At 53.9% G+C, this 12,617-nt stretch overlaps 1 protein-coding gene across 1 annotated transcript in view; it reads left to right on the top strand.

Moving 5' to 3' along the window:
* Morn1 (MORN repeat containing 1) overlaps positions 1-9,009 on the top strand; it is a 61,324-nt gene extending 52,315 nt beyond the window's left edge. The window contains 3 exon segments of the mRNA XM_038334800.1: positions 6,277-6,320; positions 8,860-8,960; positions 8,962-9,009. Of these exon segments, the coding sequence (XP_038190728.1) occupies positions 6,277-6,320; positions 8,860-8,960; positions 8,962-9,009 (193 nt within the window).
* Positions 9,010-12,617: the final 3,608 nt, after the last annotated feature.

Genomic DNA, 12,617 nt, shown 5'->3' with positions numbered 1-12,617 from the left:
GTGCACACACACAGACACACACAGACACACACAGGCACACACCACGCCACACACACAGACACACACATGCACACACACAACATTCACACACCACGCCACACACACACACACAGTCACACACCACTCCACACACACACACATTCACACACATACACACACACATTCACACACCACTCCACACACAGACACACACACATGCACACACCGACTCCATACACAGTACTCATACACACACACATACACCACACACAGTCACACACCACTACACACACACACACACCACACACAGTCACACAACACACACACAGTCACACACACACACATACACACACACACATTCACACACCACTCCACACACACACATACACACACCACTCCACACACATACACATACACACACACATTCACACACCACTACACACACATACACATACACACACACCACACACACATTCACACACCACTCCACACACACACACACACACACACACTGCTCTGGCTGATGGTTCTAATTTTGGAACTTTGGTTTGGAGTCCCAAGGGGTTACAGAAGCGCTGGGGGCTCATGCTAAGGGTGGCCTAGCCTGGTTTTTTGGAGAACTGCCCTGGGGTGGCAATTTTTCCCAGTTTGTGTCTTGGTTGGCTCTTGACTCAGAAGCTCTTTAAACCAGCACGGTCTGTTAGTATAGGGGCTTGGCTGCATTCAACCCCTGAGAATCCTAGGACGAAGCATCTACTCAGGCTCCCGGCCTTAACCTGGCCTTGACCCAGAGGTTCAAATAGGTTCCTCAGAGATGAAGGGACCTGTGTCTTGCACCCTCGTGCAACTTTTCCTCTAGCCTGGAATCAGGAGCACCTTGGGCTCACTGGGCTCAGGCCCATTTCCCTGATGAGGCCAGACTAGGAGCAATGATGGTGGTGGGTCTCTGTTTCATACGCTGGACCACCACAGGCCAATAGGGCAAGACCTACACTAGCACCCCCACAGCTCCTGCAGGTGCAGGGTTTGCCAAACCTGATGTGTAGCCACAGAGGGCCAAGCCCATGCAGCAGTGGGCAGAGAGGCATGCTATCGGAAGCTGTGTGACCTGCACTGTGTCCTGCTGTCTCTTCACATGTGAAGGACGGTGCAGGTAGCAGGGGTGCGTCCCTGCATTCAGCAGCAGCTAGGAACTGAGAGCCTGTGAGAGACCCCGCCGAGTCTCAGGCTGCTCAGGTGACAGCAGGAATATGGAGGAGGCTCAGCCTGGGATCAGCCGCCTGCCATGCACCTGTGATGCCTTTGCTCTCCAGCAGAGCCCATGTGGTCGCGAGAGGAAAGACAGAGGAATACTTACTAGTCACCCTGCCCCATAGACACCCAATGGCCTGTAGATCTGTGACCTGTAGCTTGTAGCAGGCTTCGCAGGGTCTCTTTGGCTGGCAGTAGAATTCTGGACAAGCATGAGTGTGTCCATCTGATGGCCTCTGGGAGTAAGCATCAGAGCTTTCCTCTTTGCTGAGAAGCACCTGCCTTCAGACGTACATCTTTGGACCATAACAGGTCTTTGGGGGCACTTCCCAAGCCTGGGCTTCACTGAGAGCTGGCATGCATCCCATCTGCTCAACTCTCAGAGCATGAATTGGTACTAGCTGGGCTCCCTCATCCCTCTGGGAACAGATTCTGCTTCCAGCCAAGACAGAATATGTGGGATGGGACTTGTCCCCTCAGAAATAAAGAAGCAGCAGCTGAAAACCAGAAAAGATACAAGAGTTACTGGAAGTTAGTCAAAGAAGGGTAGGGGAAAACAATCAGGGTGAGCTTCGTGGCTGCAGTGTTAGAAAGGGAACCCTGGCAAGTGTGGGAGTCTCCTGGGGGGAGGAGATGGAGCTGAGAGCCTGGGAAGGGTAAAGAGTGAACCCCACATCTGGGCTTGGTGGTGCACGCCTTTAATCCCAGCACAAGGGAGACAGAAGCAGGAGGATCTCTGCGTTTGAGGCCATCCTGGTCTACAGAGAGTTCCAGGACAGCCAGGGCTACACAGAGAAACCCTGTCTCAAAAAACTAAAAAGAAAAAGTAAGCCTCAGAGTCAGTCCATTGAGCCAAGGCCAGTATGTGCAGGACAAGACAGGGCCACCGGTATGCGGGGTGGAGACACCCAGCTGGGGACCTCGAAATACACAGGGTACTGGCAGAGTTCCCTTGGTAGTTCAGAATAATTAACCTGAGCTTAAACCATGCCCAAGACGTGCTGAAAGCAAAACTCAGATGGAAGGCACCATCTCTAAGCAAGTAACCATCAAGAACATTTCAGTGGACACACATGAAGACCTCAACAGGGCATTCACAGTGTCTGGAGTCTGAGGAGATCCAGAAGAGCTGAGGGTGCAGCTCAGCAAGTAGTGTTAGCGCTCTGGAGGCTCTCTGCTCTGCCCCCACGCTACCAAATAAGTCAGCAGGCAAGCAAAAGGTATGGGGAATACAGCCCATAATGAGGAAAATGGTCAGCTGGACTTTGATGTTGAACGCTGTTAACACCAGCACTTGGGAGGCAGAGGTAGGTGCATCTCTGTGTTTGAGGCCAGTCTGGTCTACAGCGCAAGTTCCAGGACAGCCAGGGCTACATAAGAAAAAAAAGAGAGAGAAGAAATTTCAAATTCAGTCAAAACCAAAGAAATGGGGTGGGAAAGAGGAATGTCACTGACAAGGGACTCCATGCTCTCTAGGAAAGGCTAAAGGGCAGGCAGAGTCCTGGCAGGTGTGAAGACGTCAAGTCAAATTTGCAGGGACCAGTGGGGCTCAGTTCAGTCAGGAACACAGACCCCGTATGTGTGGCTCATCTCCAGGATAATCCAGAAGCTGGCAGGGATAAAGCTGACCCATCCAAAGCGAAAACCTTCTGGAAAAGCTGAAAAACCTTGAAAAAGAGAAGCTGTGCCAATCTGGAGCCGGCCTTCAGATCATCCCGAGAGTCGAGAGAGATGAGAACACACAGGGAGCTCGACCCCAGAGGAGGAGAGAGCGAGCGGGCACAGGAAGTGATGGCCAAGCTTGCTGTGCTGTGTTGTGCTTTTAAAAAAATGTTTTATTGCCAGACGGTGGTGGTGCACAGCTTTCATCCCAGCACTCGGGAGGCAGAGGCAGGCGGATCTTTGTGAGTTCGAGGCCAGCCTGGTCTACAGAGCGAGTTCCAGGACAGCTAGGACTGTTACACAGAGAAACCCTGTCTCAAAAAACAAACAAAAAATTATCATTACTACTACTATTATTATTGTGTTGTGTGGTGTGAGAGTGTGGGCACGTGCCACAGCGTGAGTGTGGGGGTCAAAGGGCAAGTTGTAGCTGTCAGTCAATTCTCTTTCCATCATGGGATCCAAGGGTTGTCAGTCAGGCTGTGCAGGATCAAATGCTTTCGCCCACTGCCAGCCTTGCCTGTTTTAGACAGGGCTTGGGATCGCCCAGGCTGGCTTGAACTTCTAATTCTCTTACCTTCACCTTCTGAATGCTGGGATTCAAACTTTTTTTTGTTTTGTTTGGTTTTTTGTTTGTTTGTTTGTTTGTTTGTTTTAGTTTTTCAAGACAGAGGTTTCTCTGTGTGTATTTCTGGTGGTCCTGGAATTCACTCTGTAGACCAGGCTGGCCTCGAACTCATAGAGATCTGCCTGTCTCTGCTTCCCAAGGGCTGGGATTAAAGGTGTGAGCCACCACCACCAAACTTTTTAATTAAAGCAAAAATTTAAAAATTTAGATGAAAATTAAAAATTCATACTAGGAGTCCCAATCAAAAACACGAAGAAGCCCAGCATGCTGATGCTTTCCTGAGATCCCAACACTCAGTAGTCCAGGTCAGCTTGGGCTACACAGACCTCATTTCAAAACAGAAGACTGGAGATGTAGTTGGTAGTATGCTTGCCCAGTCCTGGGTTCAATGCTTGGTACCCCACGAACTGGGCTGGTGTACACATACAATCTCAGCACTCTGGAGGTGGAGGAAGGAGGCTGAGGAGTTCAAAATCGTCCCTGTCTACATAGCCAGTTCGAAGACTCTGTCTCAAAAAAGGAAAAGGAAAATTGGAAAAAAACTCTTAAGTAAGTCGTGCAGAATGGAGGGGCTTGCAAGTTTACTCAAGGATGCAAGCCCAGCTTCTGGTCCCTCTCTTCCCAGGGTTGGCAACACAAGTCTCCTCAAAATGTCTATCAGGATCTCTGGTCTAAACCTCCTGCTGAGTCCACAAAGTGCATTCTGATCCTTCCTAACCCATGACTTTGGGGCCAGTGGGAACCTCTCCCTCAAAGCCACCAGGAACCATAGACTGACCCAATTCTTTCTGGGTTTGTTGTTGTTGTTGTTCTTTTTTCAAGACAAGATTTTTTTTTTTGTATAGCCTTGGCTGTCCTGGAATCTGCTCTGCAGACCAGGCGGGCCTTGAACTCGCAGAGATCTGTCTGCTTCCGCCTCCCAAGTGCTCAGTGGCCCACTTCTCTCAGACCATTTCTCAGGTCTCCCTGAGACTTGGCCTCCGGCCTGACCACCAGCTCTGACGCCAGCGCCTGCCTGGCTCTGTCTGGCCTTCTTAAAGCCCTGGGGCTCTCTAAAGACTCTCAGAACTCTCGAGATTCTTGTAACCCCCTTTATTTCTCTTAAAGCTGGCAGCCTGACAGCCTCTAGTTATTCCTGCTGCTAAATTATTTATCTCTTCCCCTTTAAGGTACTCTTGGGGCCCAGCCTAGGCCTGTTTTCCCTACTTAAAATGAAGTCATTTTTAAAATCTTTTGTCTTTAATTTTTTATTACCCAAACCAGGCATGTGGTCTTTAAGTTTGTCAAGGGATCAGAACCTGCCGGTCCCTTCAGCCCCACCTGGACAGGAACTGTCCACGCTGTCCCTGGGTCTGCACTGGCCGTGGGCCACCCTGGGCCACTAGCAACAGGAAACAGACTGCCCCGGATGGAGGGCCAGGGTCAGGGAGGAGCCCCAAGCGGCTGGAGTTTTGAGGCTCCTCCCCGTCCATGGGGACCCATCATTCATCATGCAACCCAGCTCAACACATCTGGGATTGAGGCCAGGTGTCTACATGGAGCCAGCATCCTCATCCTCTCATCAGGAAAGAGAAGAGGCTGAAAACCCAATTCATTCAGAGATCCAAAACCAGGATGTGCCAGAGGGACCCATTTTCCCGCATGTACTGGCCACGTTCAGCGGGGCCTTGCGAGGTCCTCCTCAGATGACCCACCCAGGGAAGCTGGTTGGCCGTGTTCAGATCCTGAGGGTGTTGGCCCTGGACCCCATGCGGGACTTGAACTTAAGCTTGAAGCATATGTCATAGGGCTGCACCTACTGGGAATCCCACAGGGTTCTCATGGATCTCGTGGACAGTCGTGAAGGTCTCCATCTCCCAGACACGGGGACCTCTTTCCTACCTCTGTCTTGGTCTGTCCCTTTTCCTCCCACTCTGGAATCTCTCAGGTGCTACCAACCCCTGTTTTTTGAGGAATCACATGGCCTTGTTACATCTCTTTGTGTGTGTGTGTTTGTGTGTGTGTTGTGTGTGTGTTGTGTGTGTGTAAACCAGAGGACAACGTTGGGTGCCACCCTCAGGAACACTGTCTCTCATTGGTCTGGAGCTCAGCAATTAGGCTAGACTGGATGGCCCTGGGATTCTCCTGCTTCCACCTCACCAGAGCTGGGGTTACAAACACAGGCCACCATTTTTACATGGGTCCTGGGAATTGAACTCGGGTCCTTGTGTTTACAAAGCAAGGGCTTTACTGCCTGAGCCATCTCCTTCCCAGCCCCTTGAGTCACTTCTCCCTGAAGATGGATGTATTCCTTGGCAACCTCCAAGCAGGTCCAGACCTCAGCTGTTCTCCGACCAGCTCCTAACTCCTCCATCCTGTGCTAGAATGAGTATAGGAGCTTCTTGCATCCCAAAAGCCAGACCTTGGGTCTGAGGAGGCAAGACTGGCCAGGGTCATGGGGCGGTTGCTACACACCCGCCCAGCAATTCAGCGATTATGAGGCATCAGACAGAGCTCTATCAGCCGGGGCCTACAGGGCAAAAAGTCAGGAATGGGCTGCTTGGGAGAGCCCTCCAAGAGTAGACACCATAGCCGGACACAGCCGTGGAATAGAGGGGAGCCTCAGAGAAGGCATGACACCCGTGGGTAGGCACCAGAGGCTCTGATGACCTGGGGCCCAGCATCTGCCCCAGAATTGGTGGCTTTGGTTGGGGTGAAATCAACACACAGAGAGGCCTGGGCAGAAGACTCAAGGGCTCCTCCTCTTCTCCCCACAGGCCTGACGGGACCACAGAAGAGCCATCGACAGCTGCATATCTAGGTAGGCATTTTGGTGTGACCCTCAAAGAAGCCCATCACTGTACTCACAAAGGCAGAGGCAAACTGGGGGGACAGACACTGCTCCCCGCCAACACAGGCCTTGTGGGTAGTGGTGGGGCTCAGGGAAGGCATGTGTCCGGGCATCCCAGAGGTGATGGAGGTGTGTGGACTGGAAGGGAAAATCACAAGCCACTTCCAGGCCCTCATGTGTCCCAGCACTCCCTTAGGACAGCAAGAGGAATCTGTGGACTCTAGGGTCTCAGCCAGCAGAGTCCAAGGCTGGAGGAAAAGGTCATTGGTCCAGGGCTTCTTAAGAGTTGTGATAATTCTAGGGACCAGGCAGTACCGAAGCTGGGCCTGGGTAGGAGGCCTTTGGACCAGGGCCCCTCTTGTAAAGTTGATCTCAGCCTTGGGGAAGCAGTCAAACCTGGGTCCTCCTCTCCATGCCAGAGAGCCAGAGAAGCCAAGGCCTTTGCTTCATCAGAGCACAGGACAGAGGTGACTTCTCTAGACAAGTTCCATCCCCTAAAAGTGTTCAGGCTCTTGCAGTTGACATGCATACTTGTCTGTCTGTCCCCAAAACTTACCCTTGTTCCAGCATCTCTGGGATCCTGGTGGGAAGCCAACAGGCCGCGTGGTCCAGACCCATCTCACATAGGGTCATGGGAAGCCTAAGAAATCCGGCACTCACAGCTCTGGCAGGGCCTTGAGGTCAGGGTGAGCCTGGGCTTGCAGCTCCGCTGGTGGGCGCTACTAAAAAGAGCCTCAAGTTGGGCCGTGGTGGTGGCGGTGCATGCTTTTAATCCCAGCACTTGGAAGGCAGAGGCAGATAAACCTCTTGAGTTCGAGGCTAGCCTGGTCAACAGACCGAGTTCCAAGACAGTCAGAAATACACACAGAGAAGCCCTGTCTCAAAAAAAAGTGGGGGAGCTGGAACAGGAGGGAGGAGTGAATTGAGCTTCCTCACTCACACAGCCCCCCGCTGTGGAGCCTGTAGGCTGACCTGGGGGGACTCCCCCACCCCCATCTCCTCATCTCTGGACAGTGAGTGAGAAGAACCTTCTGGTTCCAGGGCCTCTGCCAGCAGAACTCCAGGCCTGATTTATAGTTGTGTGGTAGCTCTAGGGACCAAGGGTGCCACACTGGGTAAGGCCAGGTGACAGCCAAGACCCCCAGCAAGAGCCCAGGCCTTCAGCACACGCACGCACCGGCCAGCACTTCTCAGGCCAGTCTCTTGCATCTGATGGGGACAGGCCCCAGGAACAGGGTCAGATCAGGCCTGCGGCCTGGTTCTGTACCATGGCCGTGAGCTCACACTGGCTCCCCAGGCCAGCACCCTTGGCCGAGCCTGGTGCAGCTGCGTGTTTCTGGGAACGCCTAGCGATGGGCTGCTTGGGAACACTCTGGCGTCGCTATGCAGGGCTTTTCTTCCAGCTGCCAGAGAGCCTGGCCCGCTGCCGGTGCTTTACTGGTAGGATGTGCGTCCCCCTCCCCAAGTGCCCTAGCCCCAGCTCGTGGGCCTCTTAGAGCCAGTTTCTCTGAAGAAACTGACCCACGGCCAAACAAATTCCTCCAGCCCCCAGACTCAATCTCATCCTGTCCAGAAAGGCACAGCCTCAGCATAGCCAGAATGGAGGGGAAACCACTCTGCTCAGTGGCTGGAATGTCACTCGGCTGGGCTCTGCTGTACTCCGTGGTGGGAGCCTGCTCCAGCCCAGTTTCAGCTGCGGCCACATTCCTGGTGTGAGCCTGGGCCAGCCAAGGAGCTTTTTCCACACTCTGGTGCCAGCCCCAGCGGGCTCAGGGGAAGGAGAGAGGGCCGTTTCTATGGCAACTTCCCTTTTTGTTATTTCTTATTTTCTTTTTTATGGTTTCTCCAACTTTGAAGCTCTCCAGACAGTTTACAGACTATGGAAAGGAAAAGTGCTTTTCCTCCCCAGCCCCCCAGCCTTTCCCTCCCCCAGCCCCCCAGCTTTTCTCTCCCCTGGCCCCCCCAGTCATTCCCTCTCCCAGCCCCTAAGCCTCTCCCTCCCCCAGGCCCCCAGCCTTTCCCTTCCCCAGCCCCCCAGCCTTTCCCTCCTCCAGCCCCCCAGCCTTTCCCTCCCCAAACCCCCCAGCCATTCCCTCCTCCAGCCCCCCAGCCTTTCCCTCCTCTGGTTCTCCCCAGCCTCCCCACCCAGGGCCTCAGGACCCCAGCAGGCACCTCAAACCTTTAGAGGCCCAGCCATTTCTTAAACATTTAGAGAAAAATCAATGTGTTTTCTTCAAAAACAATGTAGGCCAGTATTTACAAAAAGACTCAGCCACGTGGCCTAATTAGCAGTTGGAAGCAGGGGTCTCTGTGGTTTGACACACACCCTCCCCCCCCAGGGCTGTTCACACATCTGGTCTCTCCCAACACCACCACTTAGCTCATTCTTCAGGATGCCTGGGTCTGAAAAGTTGGCTGCCCTGCTCCAAACACCCAACCTCAGGACGGAAGTCCAGCCTAGCGACCTAGCGCAGGGGCCCGAGAGGACATTCTTCCCCGTCTCTCACAGGAGAATATGTGGCCATGATCTGTGACGTGACCACTCCTCCATTCCTGGGCTACAGGCTGCCCACCACCTTCAAACACCTGCGAGTCTTGGCGAAGGGGGACAGCCCAGTGGCCCCGTGTCCCCGAAGCTCACCCAGAAGCTCCAAGCTAGAGGCCACTCCTGGCCTGTGGACATAAAGGAGGGAAGGCCACCCTCCCCTGAACAGAAGTTCTCGCCGCCTCACCTAGGGACCACACCTAGACAGTCTGGAGTTGGGAACGGGTCCATGTGAGCCCTAGCCCTGTAGCTGCTGACATCAATAAAACTCTCCATACCAACCCTGAGTAGCTCGTTCATGGGGCCCCTTCCAGCAGGTCCTGGGACTTAGCCCTGAGTTGAAGTGGAGTCCTGTGGAACCCAGGAAGGGACTCAGTGCTTAAATGCTCTTTGAGAGCCCTTATGTCTGCTCTATCCACACTATTCTCAGGCCCATGGACGCCTGCGTTAGATTTCTGTGAAGGCAGGAACCGGGGGCAACTATGTCACCCAGCATGGCCAACCTCAGGTCAGATTCCCAAAGTGAAGAGGGCCTTCTTGTCTAGTCCTCCCCAGCACTGGAAAGGTAGGGTAGTTGGAGGGAATTTCACAGTTGCCACTAAGGAGTATACTGGCTGCTGAGGAGGCCCAGAGCAGCTGGCCATTGGCTCACAAGGAAGGCATCCCTAGGAGGATTTACTCCGTTACAGAAATCCCCACCTCCTGGCTTCAGAACTGTGGCTGTCCGTCCTTAGCGGCTGGGCCCCTGCTCCGTATGCGGACCTAGCTGGGCAATGCGGGACATGGCACGGCCTCGTCCTGGTCTGTCTCTTCCTGGGTTACAGCACAGCCTACCTTCTCACCGGGCCAACTGCTCCCTCTTTCCTGAAGAAATCAAGCCACAGGAAGGGGCATCAGAGCTCAACTCCTGCCCTGACGACGCATGCTAAGTCTGTGCCCAGTACACCAGCAACACCCACAGAAACAACCGCCGCACGCTGCCCAGTGATTTATGGATACAGTAAGCAGATCACTGCTCCACAGACACCCCCCCCCCCATGCCCGCCTTTGCCCTTCTCCTGTGACAATACAGCCTGCCTAGAGAGACCTGTGTCTCTAAAGCCCTGGGATGTGGGACACCAAGCCAGCGACTCTCCAGGGAGTCATAGGAACAAGGTGACTGCCCTCTCTGCTTCGCCAGAGCCCCAGGCAAGGTCAGTGGCCTAGGCTTGGATGCAGCTATGGGCCTCAGAGCTGAAGCCACCGTTCTCCACCCTGCTGTCTACCATCTAAAGCCGGAGACTGAGGTGACCAGTGACCCGAAGGTGCCCTAGTTCTGACTTCATCCCAGCCCCCTGGGTCAGCCACAAGCACCCATCACCAGGTCACTAGAGGTCTTTGGACCCTCTGCCCTTCTTCCCATGGGGCAGACCCTGACGGCCTACCTCCCAACCTGCTTCTGAGCATCTCTTCCTGAGTGCCCTTCAGACACAGCACAACATTCTGTAGCTCCTTCCTCCTCCTCAAGAGGAAACCACATGTCTGTCAGAAGAAAAACAAAGAAAATGATGTTTCAATTTAGGAAGGCAAATCCCCAAGAACGAACTGCAGCAGGGCCGTTTTCCAGCCCATCGTCAGGCGTCCTTTGGCATTTAATTCTCCAAAAGCATGCTCAGCTTTTAAAGTCACAAAACCCTCGTCAGGAAACTGCAGTCACTACCCTGTGTGGGCCATGGCAGACAGGGCTAGTGCCACAGTGGCGTCTCTGCAGACAGCAGGCCTGTCCCAGCAAGGGTGCTAGGCGGGGCTGCTTCCCCTCACATCACCTCTGCAAACAGAAGCAGCTCTGGCCTGCCCACCTACACAGTGGTCAGCAAACCTGCCAGCTGATCAGGGTCTAGTGGCCCAGCAAGACCCCTGCCTGCCCTGCTCTAGCTTCCCGATGGGACCACTGAGGATCTGAGAGGCCACACTGGCTTCTTATCTGGATGTCTCCAGACGTCAGAGGAAGCCATGACACTGCCTCTTCTGGCCAAGAGCATCTGCACCAGCAAATGCTGGTCTCCTGAGAACTGTGGTCCCTGGCACTGGCCTGGACAGGAACAGGAGCAGATGCTTTTGTCTAACGCTCCACCCCTTCCCACCCCCTGCTGAGTGGTCCAAGCATATGAAATTTGAATACCCAAGACAAGCTCTAGAGCCAGGCCTGTGGTATGAAATCCCAGCCCTTGGAGGATCATCGTGCATTTAAGCCCAGCCTCGGCTATACAGACAGACCCTATCTCTAAACGAGAATAGCAAAAACCAAATTCAGGATGGAGAGGACTTGAGTTTGATCTCCAAACTCATGAAAATAAAAAGCCCCCCACTAGGCTGTTATGGCACACATCTTTAACCCCAGCACCAGGGAGGCGAAGGCAGCCAGATCTCTGAGTTTGACCAACTTGGTCTACAGAGTGTGTTCCAGGATAGCCAAGGTTACATAGAGAAACCCTGTCTCGAAAAAAATCAAAACTATAGAAATGCCACCCCCCCCCAAAAAAAAAGCCAGTGTAGTGGCGCACATGTGTAATCCCAGCCAGCTCTGGGAGGTGGAGGTGGGTGGATTCCTGGGACTCCCTGCCCAGCTAGGCTTGCCTACTTGGCACACTCCAGCCCAGTGAGAGATCATGCCTCTAAATAAACAAATAAGGTAGATGGCGCCCGAGGGCTAGCACCTTAGCAATGACACTCAGGATTGTCCTCTGACCTACACACGCGCACACACGCGCATGCACATGCACGCACGCACACACGCACGCATGCACACACAAACGCGCACATGTGCATCCACACAGATAAGCATACATCAAAACGAGTTCACTTGGACAGGTCTTAGGGATAGACATCTGCTTGAGGGGACTGGGCAGCCAGCCCAACCCAGCCCAGTGCAAGAACTGCCGGCGACCCAGCTTGCAACCCTTTAGTGCCTGCCATGTGAAAGACTGACCTCCAGCCCACAGGCCATTCAGGCCCCAGGACTTCACAGGCAGCAACATGGTCAAGCTGACTTCTTGGGCAGTATGGAAGCCTGGGGATTCCATCCTGAGGGTCCCTCACTATCCCGGGGTGGCTAAGGGTGCAGCTCCCACGACTCAGGCTCTGCCAGCCACTAACCCCTGTGGGATCCCTTCTTCTCTGATACCCAGACTTGGGTGGTTGCCCAGCAGGAGCACACGTCCAGAGGGTGGCTCTATACCCTAGCTCTGAATGCGGTGGCCTCACGTCTATCCTGAGGCCTGATGCCTAGCTCAGTAGCAGCCACAGCTTCTGTCCTGCCTGGGTAGGCTCCCTTCTGTGGGTGGGAGGGACCAGGTGGGTGGGCCCCATGGCTTTGTGATCTGTGCACTCCTGGGCACTGCCTGGCAGGAACCGTGCTGAGTCAGCTCCATCTCTGACAAAGGTGAGGATCCCATCAGAAATCTTGGGACTGGCTGGAGACCCTGTGGGAGTGGGACAGGTCCTCTGGGTTCCTCCCTGTGAACTCTTCAAACATGCTGTCCTCACTTGGGGACTGGCGGGGGTGGGGGGACAAGTTAGAGAGCATGAACCACCCTCCCTACCCCAACACTGGGAGAAGCTTCAACACCAGACAAGGTCTTTCTCCCCTGTAATACCTTCAAACCCCTGACCCTCAAGGGAGGAGACTGTAGTCTGCTCAGCATTCACTTAGATAATGAGAGCGTCAAGGCAGGCACTGTCAC

The sequence above is a fragment of the Arvicola amphibius genome, chromosome 6 (assembly GCF_903992535.2).
Source record: "Arvicola amphibius chromosome 6, mArvAmp1.2, whole genome shotgun sequence".
Lineage (NCBI taxonomy): Eukaryota > Metazoa > Chordata > Mammalia > Rodentia > Cricetidae > Arvicola > Arvicola amphibius.
This window is presented reverse-complemented; position numbering and strand designations above follow the sequence as displayed.